The sequence below is a fragment of the Furipterus horrens genome, unplaced genomic scaffold (assembly GCF_987537825.1).
Source record: "Furipterus horrens unplaced genomic scaffold, mFurHor1.1.pri manual_scaffold_4, whole genome shotgun sequence".
In the NCBI taxonomy this organism is placed as follows: Eukaryota; Metazoa; Chordata; class Mammalia; order Chiroptera; family Furipteridae; genus Furipterus; species Furipterus horrens.
The window spans coordinates 86,115,491-86,134,593 of NW_028327174.1; the positions used below are offsets into that span (position 1 = coordinate 86,115,491).

At 54.2% G+C, this 19,103-nt stretch overlaps 1 protein-coding gene across 1 annotated transcript in view; it reads left to right on the forward strand.

Moving 5' to 3' along the window:
• Positions 1-19,103, forward strand: part of LOC150012342 (uncharacterized) — a 53,972-nt gene that overhangs the window by 25,490 nt on the left and 9,379 nt on the right. The window contains exons 19-29 of the mRNA XM_090275162.1: positions 2,264-2,454; positions 2,668-2,767; positions 3,175-3,341; positions 5,469-5,551; positions 6,745-6,880; positions 7,704-7,853; positions 10,527-10,580; positions 12,657-12,808; positions 16,449-16,571; positions 16,858-17,006; positions 17,753-17,952. Of these exons, the coding sequence (XP_090131288.1) occupies positions 2,264-2,454; positions 2,668-2,767; positions 3,175-3,341; positions 5,469-5,551; positions 6,745-6,880; positions 7,704-7,853; positions 10,527-10,580; positions 12,657-12,808; positions 16,449-16,571; positions 16,858-17,006; positions 17,753-17,952 (1,505 nt within the window). The remainder of the gene's footprint in view (positions 1-2,263; positions 2,455-2,667; positions 2,768-3,174; positions 3,342-5,468; positions 5,552-6,744; positions 6,881-7,703; positions 7,854-10,526; positions 10,581-12,656; positions 12,809-16,448; positions 16,572-16,857; positions 17,007-17,752; positions 17,953-19,103) is intronic.

A 19,103-nucleotide genomic window follows, 5' to 3' on the forward strand; every position in this document is an offset into this window, starting at 1 on the left:
TCCCATACCCCACATGTACCAAGCTGAGGGCAAATCCCAGGGTAGGCCCGAAGAAGCTCACGGTAGGGGTCGTGGTAAAGTACTCCTTGGCCAGACCATGCATTTGAGTCTCCTGGTACATAATGATGCTGGGGTAGGGGGAGGGCAAGTCCATGAAAGCAGAGTATTTAGGGTGTGGATGAACCCAGGTTTGGTCAATATGTTAATCTTCCCAGGTAATTCCCGTGTGTAGCAAAAGGATCATTCTAGGCATTTTCATCTTCTGAGAGTCAAATCCCTTTTGAAATCCTCGGACCAGAAGACAAAATCCCATGATCCAGTCCAACCCCTGTCTCTGGCAGAAGAGGAAACAGAGGCTCAGGAAGAGGGTCTGCTTTGCCTAAGGGCACATAGTCAGCAGACAAGCTGGGTACCCAGGCCCACTGACCATGGCCCAGTTTTCTGCCACTCCACACCTACCCTTGGGACCCTGGGTTATATCAGCCTCAGAAAGGCCTGGGATCTGGTGGGGACACTGATGTGCAGCTAGCTCCTCACTGCCACCTCCAACAGTCCTGTCTGCTCAGCAATAGCCCGGATCCAGCCAGCACCATCCTTAGTGACCACAGAGACCTGGTAGCGGGCCACTGGTAGCAGGCTACTTGGAACAGGCCCATATGAGGGGAGGGAGGTCGGGAGAGAAGCCACAGATGGGCATCTCCAGAAACCAGAAGCAGCACAGGGAGGTCTGCGTTCCTCTGAGGTAACAGCTGAAGTGGAGGTCACCTGTCAAACTCCTGCCCCTAGACTGCAGGGGTTGAGCCTTCCAAGGGGCCCTGCCTTCCTCAGGCACTACTCCAAGGTGCCACTGCCCATGTCAGAAGAAGCTTCCCCTAACCTCTTCCCACCCATGACAGTAACATAGGCTATACTGGAGGATAGGTGCAGAGGGTATGGCTATAAGAGGGACACCTCACAAGTATGCATTGGGAGCTAGTTGCCCTATTCCCCGGTGCCCAGAGCTTGTACCATGGACACAGGGGGAATTGCTCGAGCACCCATTCCTCATCCTGGGCTTCCCAGTGCCAGGGCTAATTTGTCTCTTGGTTCCAGAGGCAGCTGGCCCATGTCCTCAGGGCCATTACTGCCCCAGGGGCTCGGCCATGCCCCAGCCCTGCCCACCTGGCACCTTCAGCACACACATTAAGCTTGGCTCAGAGGTAAGGAGACCCCAGCCCAGGGAGAAGGCTGGGTGTGGGGAGGGCCCTGTTTGGATCTAGCCCTTCAAAGCCAAAGGTTATCATGGGTATTGGAGCACAGAGCCACCTGACCAGCTGCCTTTCTTCTTTCAGGTCTTGATTCAGAGGTTGCTTTCTAAAAGAGGCCTTCTCTGGCCCTTCTTAATGCATATCACAACTTAACAAGTGCTTTATTTCTTAGCCTTACTTATTTTCTGTATTCCGCACTAATACATAAAGCTAGGGAGTTTGTCTTTTTGCTCACCTCGCTGAAGTTAGAATGGTGCCTAGCACATAGCAGGCTCTCAGCACATGTTTACTGGGCATAATTAGTACAAGCTGATTCTGGCACCTTGGAGTGGGTAGCAAACCCCCCTTGCAGAAGATGCATTTTGGAGGTTGTGGGGAGGTGCTAGGAGAGTGTGGGGCAGGGGCCAGCTAAGCAGTGGCCAAAGGAGGGTTCTGAGCAGAGAAGGGATGAGCTGTTACTTTAGAAAATATAAAATTCATCTATAATTTATAGAGATGGGATGCACAAAATCCTATTGAAATTGCCAGTTTCCAAAAGTAGCTTTAATATCTAGTTGCACTGCACTTATCAGCCACCCTCCAGCTGGAAGAGAACTGTCTCCCAAACTCCTGGCTTGTTGTGGGCCACAGGAACCCCAGCCTGGGGTGCTCACTCCTCTGCACCCTTGCCTGGAGGTGGATCAGGGTAAAGGCATCCCGTGGTGTTACTAATTAAACTACAAAAGGACATAGAAGCAAAGAGAAATGAGAAAGCAAGCAGAACAGCATGTGTTAGTGTTGGGACGGTTCAATCCTGGTGACCGGGAGCCTGTTGGCTTAGCAGGTATGTGCCCCTTCACTGGAGAATGAGTAAGCAGGGCATAGTGAAGCCTGTCTGAGATGTTGTAGATGGAGGAACAGGAGCTAAGATGAGACTCTCCCTGATTTGGTGTCCTTTTAGTTTGCCTGGTATGGCCCCTGTATCCCGGTCCTAATGGGAGCTGGGGGCCAGCACCTTAATTGGGGGTCTCCTGCAGGCTGCCTGCTCCCCATGCCCGCCTGGCTACTACTGTGATTCCCCTGGCCTCATCAGCCCTTCTGGGCTCTGCAGCCCAGGCTTCTTCTGTCTCAGTGGGGCCCTCGTCCCCAACGGCTCGCTGGGAGACCACACCGGTGGCCCATGCCCTGCAGGTACTCCTGGGGACTGACCTGAGGAGAGCCCAAAGAGGTAGACATGAGCAAGAGAACCTGAGTTCTCTTTTGGTACAATTTAAGCCATTTAGTCTCCCCCACACAACCTGGACAGGGGCGAAGGGCCACCAGGAGGTTTTTTAGCAGTCCCCTGGGCTCTGCAGGAACTGGGTTGAACATGGGGCCAGTCAGGATGCCAGGGAGTAGGGCTTCCTGTGATACTGATCTGTCTGGTCTCCTTCCCTTTCAGGACACTTTTGCCCCCCAGGCACTGTTACCCCCAGGCCCTGCCCAGCAGGCACCCACAATGGTCTGGCTGCCCAGGGCCACTGCGAGCCTTGTCCTGAGGGGTGAGTGTTGAGAGGCCTTTGGGACAATGCGTCCAGCTGGGCACATGTTTGCTTTCCTGCTATTGGAGGAGAGAACCAGATACTCACTAAGACTCCTTTCAACCTGAGTTTTCTATGACTTTGAGAAGACACAGGAGAACTTCCATAACGTCTCCCAGTTGTCCTTCTTTATGTCTCTCAATCTCTGTGTTGGGTGTCACTAAGTCACTCCCAATTTCAAACCTGGGTTCTCTTTTGGTACAATTTAAGCCATTTAGCCTCCCCCACACAACCTTCTACCAGTGCTTGAGCTGCAGTAGAGCTATATCCTCAGCCTGGGCTAATCCTGAGGTCAGAGATGGAGGGTGAGCCTGGCACCTATCTCCTCCCCACTCCTCTGAGTCCTTCCCTCCCCACTCTTCATGCAGCTTCTTCTGTCTGGCGAACACCTCCTCTGTGGTGGGGAACGAGTGTCCAGCGGGCCACTACTGCCCTGTCTCCACCTCCTTTGCTTCTCAGTTCCCCTGCCCCAGGGGCACCTACAAGCCACAGAAAGGGGGTGTCCAGCAGTCAGACTGCATCTCCTGTGAGCCAGGTAAGGGAGCAGGTACACACCCTTGCCCAAGTCACACTATGCCCCATCATCCCTAACCAGCGAGGGCAGGACTCTGGCCCAGCTCAGATGGGGGTGCTTTGGCCACAGCTCACAGCGCGCATCAGATCAGCCCACAGTTGCCGGTGTGGGGGTGCCGCCATCGTTCCACCCACCCACCCCAAAGCCATGGGGACCCCGTCTCTTCCTCTCTACAGGCTTCTACTGTCACCTGACTGGGCTGGCGGCAGTGTCTGGGCCCTGCAGTGCAGGTTTCCACTGCACTTGGGGATCATCTGTCCCAAATCCCACAGATGGGATCACAGGAGACTTCTGTCCTCCAGGCCATTTCTGTCCCCAGGGCAGCCCCAGGCCCACTCCGTGCCCCCCAGGTGAGTCACCAACAAGTGAGCACCAGCAATGCAGGGTCTTCTCTGGGCTCTTGAGAGGGGAGGAAGTGGAAGCCCAGACTTGGGCTACCGTGGGAAGGACATAGAAGAAACCCTCGAAGTCCATCCTGAACCCATGTAGCATAAAGCTGAGGTATGGAAACAGTGTGGGGAGTGTGAGGGGTTGGTGGCAGAGGCACAATGGGAACTGAGTGATGCCTGGCAGTAGAGAAGGGAGATGAAATGCACCTCAGCTGTCACATGAGTCCAGGTTCCAGCACACCAGGTTACCATGTGGCCTAGGAGGCCAGGAAGCCTTGGAGTCACTTGAGGCTCTGCCATCCAAAATGGGCCACCGTGGGTTTCCATCTGGGAGACATCCTGGTGGTGGCCACAGTGTGTGAACCTGCAGGCTCTCTCCTGCCCATCCCTGGGGCCATATCACTGGACAACTGCCAGCCCTGCCCTGCTGGCTGGTTCTGCTCCCGGGCTGGCCTGAGCTCTCCAGAGGCTGCATGTGAAGGAGGCTGGTTCTGCCCCAGGGCCTCTGTCTTGGGTAAGGGTGAACCCTCCTCCCCATCTGGGTGCTGTGGGACCTCCAGTGGGCTGGCCTGGAGGGAGACATGCCCATTGGCCCTCCCTCTGCTCTCAGGCCCCTGTCATCCTATAGCAGTGACAAGGCCCCTCGTGACCTGGACTAGCTGTGGGAGGGTCTAAAGTGCTAGCAAAGCAGGTGGCCTGGGTGCCAGAGCTCGGAAAGTGAGACAGAGATGCTTGGGATGAGTGAGAGAAAGGGAAGAAAAAGAAGCATTTGACAAGTCAGACAAAGATGGATAATCTGATCTTTGGGGGAAGGAATAAATGTACTCTAGGCCACAGAAGGCCCTCTAGTGAGGGCACAGGAAGGTGTCCACCCTTCCTGTGAGACCCGAGGCCAAGGGAAGAAGCAGCAGGAAGTCAAATTCCAAAGGCAAGATGCATCTGAGCTCCCGAGCAGAGCCAGCACAATTATGTCTTCTTGGGGCCTCGATTCTTAACTATAAACTGAGAACAGGATGGTTATCACAGGCACCATGAATCACACAGCCCACTGTTCAATCATACTTCTGTGGAAGAAGAAAGAAGTAGTCATCCTGAGCTCTAGCTGGGAGGAGATGGGGAGTCTCCCAGGAGGAAATAACTGTGTCCCTTGGATTTTCCAGGCACTCTCTGCCCCACTGGGCACTTCTGCCCCCAGGGCAGCCTAGAGCCCCAGCTCTGTTCCCCAGGGAAGTATCAGGATGAACCTGGACAGACTGTCTGCAAGACGTGCCCAGCTGGGAAGTGAGGAGCTATTGCTGGGGCTGAGTGCCTCCTCTGTCTGGGTGACATCTGATTTTTCCTGCCCACCCCCTCCTCCACTGAAGCAAGAGGGGCCCAGACATCTTACAGGGACCAGTGACTACTGCATTGCAGTCCCCACTGCCCTGAAGAGCCCAGTGTAACAAACACTGTCTTGCCAACGCAGGGGTCTTGGGCGCTGCAGGTATCAAACATGAGACTCAGTGCAACAGGAGGCCACTGTCTGCCTTTGTATCCATTTCCTCTGACCCCAGATGATCCTGTGAGGGTTTTGCTTCTGCCCAAATCCTCCATGTCCCGGGAGCTTCCTTTGTCTGGTGGAGCTTCATTTTCTAGAAAGCTCAGGGATATAGGGGCAGCAACTCCTTCATTCCTGACCACCCACTGGCTGTGTCCATAGGTTCTGTCCCTTCGGGATCCAGGGGCCAGGAGCCGGGCCGATTTGGCCAGTGGACTGTCCTGCTGGCTACTACTGCCCTTTCGGTACCCAGGCACCCACCCAGCACCCGTGTCCCAGGGGCACCTTCCGAGAGAGGCCCGGTGCACACAACCCTGAGGACTGCAGGCCCTGTCCCGCAGGACAGTTCTGCTCAGATTCAGGTGACAATAGCCCTCTCTCTGGGATTTGGCAAAGTCCTTAATTGATCCATTTGTCCTGCAGTTCGACGTCCTAGGTCCCCTTGCATCATGCATGCATGACATGCAGCCCCATATAGGGGACACTGTTTGAGGCCTGGGCATGGTGATGTGAGGGTTAGAAAAGGTGACCTGACCCCAACCCCACATGTTCACAGTGGGAAAGGAGGTAGAAAGACAAATAGAACATGAAGGCCCCAGCCAGGTACACAAGTATTTCCAGTACATGGGGGGCTCTGCTGGCTTAGGAAGCCAGGTGGATGTTTCTTGAAGCACTTGCTATATAGGCTTTGAAGTTACCCAGACTTGTTTAGGAAGCAGGGGCTCCATCTAGAGCTGCCAGGACAGGACTGCAGGGGGACTCTTCCAGGAAGGAGCCTGAGGATGAGAGGGTGAACATAGCAGTGATCATGTGGGGAGAGGAAGAGGAGAGAGTGTAATGTGCATCTTTGCCAGCTTTAGTTGTCTCGTTCCTATTTATAGAAATCATTGAGAATAAGATGTAGCTGGGCAGGGAGTACAATGGGTGATGCTGGGAATTAGAAGAAGGGAGGTGTGAATTTCTCCCTTGGCCTCAGGGACCCACACGGAGCATGTTGTGTCATGCCAGACTAAGGCTGGGGCGTGAGGCACTGGCCAGGACAGCAAAACCCTGCACACCTCAACTACCACAGCACAGCCTGTATTTCTAGATTCCTAAGTCAACACTGTCTCACTTTGGCTCTGCATGATCCATTGGATATGCCTTCAGAGAGGCCTTCTACACAACTGCATAGGTAGTGAGCTGCAGAGTCAGGGGTAGACACACAGTCGGGCTCCAGAGCCCTGTGTCCTGAGCTCCATGTCACCCTGTTCCCCTAAGCCTGGGCACAGCATTAGGCACTTCCATGTTCCCTTTTTCCTTTCCTTCTCATTTGAAGCCAGACCCACTGTCTTCATCCCTCTGCACAGGGGCCGGGAAGCGCTTCCCAGATGGGCCATGTGCAGCAGGTTATTACTGTCCCCCTGGCCAGACCTCAGCCACCCCCACGTCTTTCCAGTGCCCTCGTGGCTTCTACTGTCCCAAAGGGTCTGCCCAGCCAAGGGTATGTGAGAGCGGAACATTCCAGCCTCAGGAGGCCAAAGGATTCTGTGAGCCCTGCCCTGCCGGATTCTACTGCAAAGCCTCGGGCACAGGTGGGCTCACTGGGGCTGAGCAAAAGGCCCCTGTGGGGTGCTTGGTTCCCTGCAGAAGCAATGTCACCTTGTCAGAGAGAGAGGGGAAGAACCACTTTGAGATGGCACAGGGAAATGGCTCAGGGCAACACGAGACCCCTGATGTCCCCATATGCATTCACTTAGATTTGGCTTTAGAATGTATCTCAGGAATTCTCTAGCCAGAGCATGGTTGTCATTGTCAGTGTCATGATCCACATGTAGCTCTTGACAAGTGAGTGGAGTAGAGGGAGGGTACAAGGGAAAGGCACATCAGGATGCCACCAGGAAGGGGCTGCATGATGACTCATTAGGAAACCAGTGCCCAGCATGCTGGTTCAAGGGGCAGGACAGGACAGGCTTAGATCTAGGACCCTGGGATGTAGTTGGCTGTGGCCCAACTTAGTTTTCCCAAGGTACATGCTTCAGATGAGATGGCTTGGCCATCTCTACTATCCCAGCAGAGAGGCCTGAGCAAAGGGGTCTGCAGGCCACTGAGTGAACTCAGGAGTGTTGGCCCTCGTGTGACCAGAGTGGGCAAGTGCCACATCCTGGAGAAGGGAGCTTTATGCTCAATAGTAAGGGCCCCTTGAGACTAGAGATCTCAGGGCCTGCAAAGTTTCCTGGGCATCGTAACTTCCACTGCAATGGCAGATAATCAGCTACTGAGGAGCCCCTTCCCAGACAACATGCCCAGAAATTAGACAAAGACTAATTGAGGGCTAACCCAGGGCAGTTTCGGAGCCTGGATACTGAGGTAGGGCTCCCATTGCCAGCTCAGGCTGATCCTGCCATTGTGCTCTAGGCTCTATAGCCACTGGCCCCAGCCTGTGCCTCCAGGGATATTTCTGCCCCCTTGGCTCCCACTCAGCCACGGCCCACCCATGCCCTCGAGGGACATTTGGGCCCAGAAGAGGAGCTGCTGCCGAGGTGGACTGTGAGCTGTGCCCAGCAGGTTTGTGGACTCTGGACTGTGGACCCCCAGGAAGCCTGGGCTGAAGGCTAAGAAGAGAATGAGGAAAAGCAAAGAGGTCCATGAGGGAAGAAGTCCAATAGCTGGTCAAGGAAAGGAAAGTCAGGTCCATGTAGGGGCCAGGACCAGCAACCTCCTCATGCCTGTACCCAGCACCCCCACATGTATCTCTAGGGGTCAGGACAAGACCAACTCTGTGTTCTCGTCAGGGACCAGGTATTGCTGGAGAGAGAGCACAGCCCTGGTTAAGGCAGCTCCATTTCTCTCTAGATCATTTTGTCCCTCACTCCCTGACTCCATCATCACACCAGCACCCTGGGCTAGTCTGAGAGCTTGGAGGTGGGGAAACAGCTCAAGAGAGGCAGGACTGGTGCTAGAGCTGGAGGGAGCTGAAGTGGTCTCCTGTCACATGCCCCGGGATCTGCTTCTTTAGGGATGTTCTGCTCATCGGAAGGGCTGTCCCAACCATCAGGGCTCTGCTATGCTGCTCACTACTGTGCAGGGGGAGCAGTGTCTCCCACCCCCATCAAACCAAAGGTAGGTGACACTGGGCACGGCAGTCTACCCTGCAACACCAGCATGTTATGAACCACAAAGGTGGCTGGAGTCCTGCTGGGCTGATGAGCTCTACAACCAGGAATGAAGTGACCTGAGAGCAGGACCCTCCCACCTTCGCATCCCCAGGGCCTGGTGCGGGGCCCAGTGATACCTTATTTCAATGATTTTATGATGTTTATCTTTTTCACATTTAATATCTCTAAAATCGTCAGCATCTTATAATCCATGGCATCCAGCAATCATAATGGCAGTGATTTTTTCTTTGAAATCATTCACCTTTCAGTAGATTCCATCTGGGGTTTGAGGACTTGAAGCAGTCACAGCAGGTAGCACACAGCCTTTACTCAGACCATGCTGTAGGCATGCTGACTCAGCATCATCACAGCAGCCCCATTGTAGACAAGAAGACACTGAGGGGCATGTGGGCTAATTGACTTTCTTGAGGCCATGTGATGAGAAATCAACCTCATTATACTGTAAAGCAGGGTGGTGGGGGGTCAGCTGGGTAGATGGACATACAGATGGGGTGTTGGACAGATGGGAGGGTGGCAATGGGTATAGGTGTGTTAGTTGATTTGCTCTGACTCTCATTTTATTACTGACTTAATGTCTGACCTCAGACACACATGCCCCTTGCCTTCTTGTCCTGGCTTCCCCTTTCTCTGGAATCCCACATGAATACCACAAAGAAGAGACCAGGCTAGGAGATAAGGAAAGGAGGGGAGGGAGGACAATCGGTCAACACTATGATTTAAGAAAAGACATCTCCCAGGCCTTAGTTGGCAAGTTAAAAGCACTTATTAAGAGAGCTTTGCTTGTTTTGTTCTTATTTGTAATGTAGCCTTGTTTTACATCAATGCCATGTCTTCCCTACTAGATGCCCAACTCAGTGTTTGCAGACTGAAGCCCTAATTTGAAGCCCTTTCTTTCTTCTTTCTGGCTGCACAGGTTGAGGCCCAAGGACTTCCTGGGAATGACATCTGCCCCCCTGGCTTCTTCTGCCCCAGGGGAACGGGTGCCCCAGTGCCATGCCGGCCTGGGTTTTACTCCTCAGTCCCAGGCCTGGCCAGTGAGGACCAATGTCAGCCATGCCCCCCAGGGCACTACTGCAACAGTCCTGGGTTGTCCCATGCCCTGGAGGCAGGGCTCTGTGATGCAGGGTGAGGGAACTTGCTGTGGCCTAAGAAGGGAGGAGAGTCCATAGCTCAGGCCTGCCAGGGCCCCCAAGTCACAGAATAGTCCTAAGCTCTCAGGGTTTCTCCCAGGCCCTCTGGGAAGCCCAAACCAGGGTGACTATATCCCCCAGGCATGTGGGCCCCACCGTGTGCATCCCTTAGATACAGGGCTGAGCTGAACACACCCTCACAAGCCCTCACAGCACTGACCTTCCAAGTGCAAGGAGCTCTGGGTGTGATAGCAAGCCTGTGATCCTGCTTGGCCCCAGAGCAGCCTCTACACTCTCCATGGCTCTTGCCAGACCTTGGTCTGTATCCCACTGGCCAACATCCTCTGCCAATAGCATCCCAGACTTCTGCCATGTGCATTTTCCCTTATTGTTAAAAGGACTGAAGATGGGCCACGGACACCAGTAAGCTTGGCCAGGTCCTATGTAAAGAAGGAACTGCCCCATCTGCTCAGGGGCCCTGAGGACAAAGAAGGTGTGAAGGGTGTTGTGCTTATTCTGGAAAATGTCCCCCCTTCCCAGACTGTCTTCTTGAGCCCCTACTACTTAGTTTTCTATTAAAGAGGCCAGAATTAGTTTGAGAGTTGAGAGCCTTTCATCACAGGGACAGCCTGTGGCTGTGGTCACACTGGCCTCAACCTTAGCACACCCTGATGACTGGGCTCCAAGAATACCCCATCTTGCCTTCTGCCTGGCCAGAACTCGTGGTCATGTTGGAGGTTAAGCCACAGCTTTCCATATGCTCAGGTACATCTGCCTGGGAGGCAGCACTGTCCCCTCACCCTCTGATGGAACCCATGGATACAGATGTCCCCCCGGCTTCCACTGTCCTCCAGGGGCACACAGTGAGCTACCCTGTGAGCCTGGCACCTTCAGCCCATTGTCTGGAGCTGACACCTGCCTGCCCTGTCCAGAGGGCACCTACTGCCCAAAGGCTGCCACGTTGAAGCCCACCGTTTGCCCCAAAGGTAATGAAGGCCAGCCTCAGCTCTCGCTCTCTGAGACACTGAGATATTGGGTATGACCACAATGGATGGTGCACCTCAGGGTTCAGCGTAGATGGGACTCTCCATTCCCTGGGCTTGGCTCCGTCCTGGAACTCCATGCTATTAGCAAAGCCAGTGTCCTGCCTATAAAGTGAGACTGATCATGCCACAGAGGGAGCACAGAGGAACAGTTGCCTAGTTAGCCACGCTCCATGGGAACAGTGCCAGTGCTCTCCCTCACACGCCTAGCCTTGTGTCTATACCTTCTAGCTGACCTCAAGTTCCCGATGGGTGTCTAGGGGGTGTACACATGTCATGGAGGGAAGACACAAGCCTGAGAGGCAGGACATTCCAGTCAGTCCCTGCCCCTATCCTAAGGTGCTGGTGTCCCTGGGCATCCACAACCTGTCTACAAAACGAGACCAGAGGACCCTACCCCAGGGGGCCAACTTTCTTTCTCTCAGCCCTGCAGAGCCAGAGCACAGCTGTTACTTACCTCTCACTAAGTAATGACCCTGCCACCTCAGTGTTGACACCCCTGTGCATGCATATGTGTACATACACATTTACATAGGCATGCCTCAGCTCCCTGATAGACCTCCCCAGAGTGCCCCCTCCACTGGCCTGGAGTCTGAGCCCTCCCTGCCTCCTCCCTCTGCGCCTTCTTCGCCTTCCAGCTGTGCCCTCTAGACCTCTCAGGGCTACTCTGACATCTGTGCCATAAATGGTGGAAGGTGTGGGGTATAGGAAGCAGGTGTGCAGCCAGACGCTCAGTGCTCACTCATTCTGGACTTCCCCACAGGTCACTACTGCCCAGCAGGGACATCCTCTGCTCTTCCCTGCCCAGAGGGAACCCTGAATCCACAGGAAGGTGCTCTTCACCACAGGGCCTGCCAGCCCTGCCCTGCAGGGAGGTATTGCCCTGGGGAGGGCAACAGGCAACCTGAAGGTAGGTACCAGTGCCCAGCAGAGCTGTGTCCTGGCCCTCTACACAGCTTCCCTAGGGATGTCCCTATAGGCCACAGCACAGTCCTGGTCTGGCCTCTTGCCAATCCCTCCCTGGACCCCTGCTGCTTCCCTCCCTCCTTACCTCCCTCCCCTAAGAAGTGTCAGACTCACAGATATGACCCGGACAAGTCGCCTGTCCTTTGGGGCCTTAGTCTTCCCCTGTGTGATGGGGTGATGATAGGACCCACCTCCACAGTCGCTATGGAGAGGGCAGACTGAGAGCAGAACCTAATGCCCAGGAAGGGCCCCCAGCTGTTCTCCTGGTTTGGCCATCACCCTAGACTCCATGGTCAGAGAGGCCAGCCCTGACCAAGGAAGGACACCACCTGCTCAGGAATTCCTCGTTTCTCTGACTTTTTCCTTCTTCCTACTTAAATTCGCATGGCTCTCCGGGGTTAGGGGACAGCAGGCAGGGAAGCAGAAGATGGCAAGATAGGGGCCTCCACAGTGCAGGTTGCTGCCTTAAAAGTTTATGTTCTTCTATTCAAGGGCCCTGCTCAGCTGGGTACTACTGTGAGGGGGGATCCGCCAGCCCCACTCCTGAGAGAAACTCTGCCTTCCCCACTAATGGACCTTGCCCCCTCGGCCACTACTGCCCGCAGGGGACTTTGCACCCTGTGCCCTGTCCCCTGGGGACAATAAGGAGCAGCCCAGGTGAGGCTCTGCCCTGTGCCTCCCCCACTACCAGCTGTGGGCCCCTCCTCTTTCCAAATCCAAACCCAACCCCTGGAAAGAGACACAGACAGCACAGCAGGGGCCTCTGTTGGTCAGGGCTTCTGGAGTTCCCACTGGGTGGACTTTGGGGCCCACAAACTGTGCCCAGTGCAGGGCTCTGTCCACAGATGCCAGCTGTGCTGCTGGGCAACCCCAAGCAGAGATACCCTGAGAGAGTCCCTGACCAGCAGCTGCTTCTTTCAAGGCACATTGTACCCTGGCTTTATTCTCGCACTGGGGTACAGCAGTAAGTCGAGTGGTGATAAGGTTCCCATCTTTAGGGCTGAAATCTAGTGTGGGGACACAGAACCTGTGCCCTTCCGCCTCCCTATCCAGGTGGCATCTCCCAGGAGAGCTGTGAGACCTGCCCAGCCGGCTCCTTCTGCCCCAGCATGGACCTCAGCTCTTTCAATGGCTCCTGTGAGGCAGGCTCCGAATGCCCCGGGGACCCTAAGGCCTCCATCCCAGTGGCTCTCCCCTGCCCTGAGGTACCTCTCTGGGAGATGCGGGAGGGAGCCCAATCCCCAAGGCCCTCCAACTATGGACCACAGGAAAAACTTCAACACCTGCATCTCTTGGCCCTGTTTCCCCAATAGCCCCCCAGCACTCCAGTCACCACAGCCCAACTGGCCAGAAGGCAGGACAACACACCAGCCCTTCCAAGCCTCTGAACACCAAAGCCACACCCAGCCTGGCTCTCAGAGGTGCCACTTTGTGTTCAATTTCCAGGGTTACTTCTGCCAGCCAGGAACTGCTTGGCCTGCCCCATGCCACCGAGGAGAGTACCAGCCCTCCCTGGGCTCAGACACCTGCCTCTCATGTCCACCTGGCTTTCACTGCCCTAATACTGGCTCCAGAGTACCCATGCTCTGCCCAGCACATGCCTACTGCCCAGCTGGTATGCCCAGGGGCCCTCTTCTTTCTCCCCAGCACCCCCCCTTCCTTCCTTTCACTCAAACTCCATAAAGTGCCTACTACATGCCAGGCACTAAGCTGGCACAAGAAATACCAACAGCCTTCAAGCTCCCCTTGCCTACGCTCCCCTATTCTGGGCTCAGCCTGCTCCACCCTGTTTCTCTTCTCTCCATCTTTTCTGAATCATGCTCAATGCCCTGATCTTCCCTGGACTCCACCTGGGGTGTGTGGGGCAGTGGGGGGTGGCGGGATAGGAGGAGGAGGCACAGACACATCCCACCCAACAAGGCAGGGCAGCAGGGCGGCTCCCAAGCGAGATGCACTCTGTGTGGGCCCGACATGTTTCCAACTCACCCTGAGAACTGGCAGTGTAGGCACCTCATTGAGCCTACTGGCCACATAAATGGCTCCTCTCCCAACATAGCTTCACTGCTGTCTGGAAATCCTCTATTAGGGAGTTGACTCTTTTGTAAAAGGATGATGATCCTAGGGAGACAAACTGAGTCAGCAACATTTTATCATTTCATTGTCTTTGAGAAAGAGCATGAAAAAATTCATATCATCCAGGGCATCAGGGACAGAGCACCCTTTATGGATAGTTGGTTCTGGCAGGAGCAGGCACTGGTATGACCCCAACCCTCAGCTGTCCATCTTAACCAGCTGTTCTTCTACAGGAGCGTGGTCCCCTCTGCCATGTCCTCCAGGAACCTTCACTCCCCAGGACATGGTGGGCCTCCAGGAAAAGGATGACTGCTCTGTGTGTCTCCCTGGCCACTACTGCAGGTCGGTAACAGCCCAGAGTTATTCAGCTCTGGCTGCTACAGTCAGACCACCCCCTCTAGGGGCAGAAGCCCAGCAGCCCAAGGCGGTCCCAAGGCCCCACCCTATGGGTAATGGGCTGGCTTTAAGACCACAGGGTGAGAACCCACCTTCCCCTCCCTGCCACACAGGCCTGGGCAGGGAGGGAGGATCCCAGCAATGAGATGAACAGAGACAGGATACTTAGCACAGACCTAGACTTTAAACTGAGGGAGGATCAGTAGGAAATGAAAATATCTCTATTCAGACTCAGCCTAAAAACATGGGAAAGTCCTTAAAGGTAAAAATTCCTTGTGCCTCTAGGTGATACCAGTGTTGTGCACATACACTCAAGGGAAAAGACGGACCATTCTTCCTTCCACCTCTATTTCTGAATTTTCTACACTAGCACAGGTTTCGTAATGGGTCGGGCTGGAGAGCTAATACTCCGTACCTTTAAAGCGCCACAAGAGGGCAGGCCTGGAGGCACCCAACATCCACCTGAGTGACCTGCATCCTCTGGGTGTGTGTTTGCTCCTGGTTTCCGTATCTGTGCAGTGGGGACATTCTCAAGAGAACAGAAGTCACTGGGAGCACTCTGTACTTGAGATTCAGGGACTCCCCAGCTTCCAGCCTTTCTTAAGACTGTAGGGGCAGGCTCAGAGTCTTAAGTCCACAGAGTAACCAGACAAACAAGAGCACATTGGAGACTTCAGTTTAGGGAAAACTCCCAACACTTACTGAAGGTAAAAAGACTACAATTTCCCGAGACTGGGAATAAGATCATCAAGAGAAGACTTGGTTCACATTTCCTGCAGAAGTGAACCTGCTCCAAAGCAGATTCTTTTTACTTAAAAAGTGACAGCAGAGGGTTCCTCAGACTTTCCAAAAGATTCCTCTTCCTATGTCAGGAAGTTCACCCTTAGGTACAGCCTACTTTCTTGTTCTGCAGAGCTGGAGCTTAGACTGGTGGCCCTCAGAGTCCAGGCCCAGCAGACCCCAGACATTCCCTGGGGCATTGCAAAAAGCGGGTGGAAAGCTGGTACCCTTTCCTCTCATTCCAACCGTGAGGGTAGCAGTGCCTAGGAGCTCCTCCACAAGGATGTGTCCCGCTGTTGGCAGCTCCAAGTCCTGCTCTTTATCCAATGAGTTCTACAAACTCAGGGGAAAGAAGCCCAGGAATCTACCTTTTACTAAAGGGCATACAGATGGAGGCTTTGGGCCTCATGTCTCATTTCACCACTGGGTGAAATGTCTCATCTTGTTCTCTTGTGTATGCGGGTATAGTGCTGTGTTCTCCCAGGTCACAGGTGCAACATGCTTTATACTGTGGGTCACAGTGAGACCACCTGCGACCCAGGCTCAGACCAGCCCTCCATCCTGGTCTTCTCATTCCTGTCTCCTCTTCTTGGCTATTAGAGGTGGACGGCTATGGGGGAAATGTCCTGCTGGCTATTTCTGCCCACCTGGGACTGCTGGACTGCTGACACCATGTCCCAGGGACTCTGAGACCCTGTGTCCCCAGGGACAGCTGTGCGCCAAGCCATGCCCACCAGGTAACAACCCATTTCTTGACATTGGGGTGTGAAAGAGGCAGAGAGCAAGGCTGCCCAGCTGTCACCATAGACCCTCCCAGGCAAAATAGACTCTAAAAACCCAGTGCTGTATATCTAATATTATATGAACATGCATGTGTATATGATTATGTATGTCATGTGTATGTAATATGAATATGCATCTAATGCAGTTAGATGGTTCCTGATTTCACCAACACAAAAGCAGGTGGGGCCAGGACTGACATCTGGACCCATCAACTCCTAAGCCAGTAGCATCCCCAGGCCCCCTTAGATACATGTTCCCTGCAGTGGGACAGCCTGCCCATCTTCCATGGGGCCCAACGTGAACCCATGTGTTTCAGGCTTTTACTGCCCAGAGGGGAGTGGAGAGCCCACCCTGTGCCCACCTCACACTGTAGCGGCCACCCACAGGGCCAAGCAGCAAGAGGACTGTGAGCCTTGCCCCCCTGGGCGTTGGTGCAAAGCTGGTGAGACACCCGTGCAGCCTGCAGTGCACCAGTCCTCCTGACAAAGGCACTGGGAGGCCCTTTGGGCAAGAGGAGGAGGATGGAAAGGGAGCACAGCCATTGCTCTGCAGGGGACCCAGCCACCTACCCCTGTCCTGCTGGCCACTACTGCCCTGGAAGGAGGGATACCCACACAGGAGCTCCCCAGGCCTGCCCGGAGCACACCTACCTGGCAGCAGAAGGAGGCCAGAGTCAAGCAGAGTGCCTCCCCTGCCCCGCCGGTTACTACTGCTTGTCCTCAGGTGAGACCCTGTCTCCAGGACAAATGCTGAGGGTTTAGGAGGGTCGAGGCTTGTGGAGCATCCCTTCTTTGCCTGATGCTTTTGCCCCAGGTCTCTCTTCCTTCGAAGACCGTCTGTGTCCTCCAGGTCACTGGTGTCCAGGTGGTCAGGGTGCCTTTCTTTGCCCACCGGGCACCTTTCGGACAGAGCCGGGGGCAGCTTCACGAGAAGACTGTGAGCTCTGTCCCCCTGGCTACTACTGCCCAGAGACTGAGCTGAGAGGCCATGCAAATGTGTTTGCAATCCCTTGCAGAGCTGGATCAGAGTGCCCTGCAGGTGAGCCTGCCGGCCCTTTTCCCTCTCAGTTCCTGCCCCTATCCTTTCCCCATGCCCATCACCCCTGAAGCTCAGCACAAAGCACATCACACAGTCTCCTAAGGCTCACCTAGTCTTCGGCTGGGCCTGTGCCACCTGGATCTCCTCAAGGCCAAATTGCCTTGCTCTGCCCCATCTCCCTCAGGTACTGTGGCTGAAGTCGCATGCAGGGCTGGCTCCTACTGCGGGCCCAAGACTGGGGTCCCCCCACTCTGCCCTGGGGGTTATGCCTGCCCTGCTGGCTCCTCCACCTACACTGGCTCAGGGCAGCTGTGAGTACCCTCCCCTATCTGGGTGAGTCAGAGCACTCCCTTGTCTCAATGTCTCAGCTTCTGGGCTCTCTAGACAAGAGTCAACCACTCAGTGTCCCAAAGGATTCAGTGCCAGAAACTAGTACAGGGTTGAGTCTTGCTTTGGCTTCCCAGCTCCTGTCTTTGTCCAGGGAGGGGGACAAGGAAGCAAATTGTACTGAGAGGCCCTTCAACAGTCTCGAGGGTGATCCTGTGCAGGACAGCCAGATTTAGCAAATAAAAATATGGGAAATTCAGTTACATTTGAATATTGAGTAAATGACAAATACATATTTAGTATACATGTGGCCCATACAATATTCGAGAGTACTTGTACTCTGTTTATTCATTGTTAACTACTTGGTGTCGTGGACTTTATCTGGTGACTCCAAGCCTGTATCCAGCACTCCTGACTGTGTTCCCCAACCACAGACAATCAGATCTGATCTACACATCCCTTTGCCCAGGTGAGGTGGGCAGGGAACACAAGCCCAGACACTGCTTGATGGCCTGGCCACCTGGGCATGGCTCAGCTTCCTCCAGGAAGGCACCCTCATCTGCTTAGGTTACATCAGATGAAGGCAACCCCAAAGTCTCCCTGTGGGATAATATTTGATTATTATAAAAAAGATTTGCCCCATACCAGCTTAAGGCCCAAGCCTGGGAATATTGGGGGCCCCTGCTAGTGAGATGAGTCACACGCAGACTCCGTCAGCATTAAAGGGATCTGGGGGCTGTGTCTCTGTGCAGCTGTGTGTTTCCCTACTACTGTCCCCCGGGCAGCACCCATCCACGTGCATGCCCTGGGGGCTCTGAGGCCCTGAACCGAAGTGGCCTCAGAGCCTCTGAGGACACTTGCTGCCGACTCTGTGATGTGGGCACCTACCGTAGCCAGGCCCTGGACGCCATGCCCTGCCAACCCTGCCCTGCTGGATTTAGCTGCCAACAGGGTGAGTTTGGGTTCCTGAGCCTCAAGTTAGGAGGGTAGATATAGCAGGCAGGAGCGGGACCCACCTGCAGAGCCCCAGAATTGGGGAGCATGCCAAGGAAGGGTTGGGCATCTGGTCTTCCTTGGCTAGGCCAGCCAGCCACCTGACAGAAAAAGACTCAAGGATGTAGGAAGAATATTGGAGTAGGAGGGTGCAGAGCAGGTAGGCACCACACCTATCCGGATGTGAGTGTTAAAGACCTGTGAATTACAGGCTGTGCATACACCATGCATGTTAGTTTTTGGTCTGGCTATGTTGCCCATGTCTGCTTAGATGGAAGTATGTTCTGAGGGATGAAGTAAGGTGAGGTAGATACAATGGGGTATGTGGCTTCTGCTGCCCTCTCTACAATCTAGACTCTCCCCTGTATTTGTTTTGGTGTCCCCCGATACCTTGTTCCCTGACCCCAGCACATTCATTCTTACCCTGGAGTCTCTGCCATTTCTGTCAGAGTCCACAGCTCAGAATTCCACTTCATTTTCCTGCAGGGACAGAGCAGTACCACAGCCAGCCATGCCCCATGGGGCACTACTGTCCTTCAGGGACTCACAGCCCCAGGCCCTGCCCTGTGGGAACCTTCAGAAACAGCAGCCAGGCAAGGACTGCTGGAGAGTGTCTGCTGTGCCCTGCTGGCACCTTCAGCGCTGTGCCTGGCCAGACTGGCTGCCTCCCCTGTGGAAGCTCTGCTTTCTCTCTTTCTGGTGAGTGTCACCCATGCCCACCTCCTCCAACTGGGTAATTGCCCTGTGTCCAGACACAGGGTTCCAATAATCATCTCTCCTGGGCCTTGCAGCTTTGAGGGTCAGTGGTGTAAGTTTTGGAAACAACCTCATTGTTGAGAGTAGTTGTTTACAAGTGAGAAAATGGGCATCTTGTGGCTCCATGTCCCTGTGCGTGTGTTTGGCACCTTTATTGAAAGATTACTCACCTTTGTCATTTATTGAGTATCCCATATACATGTGGGTCTGTTTAGAAATCTGTTATCTTTCACTAGTCTTTTATCCTGTCATCGTAAAATGTCATCCTGTCCTAATCACTTTAGCACTATAATAAATTTTAATATAGTATATCTTCCAACTTTGTTCTTCTTTTCAAGATTGTCTTAGCTATTT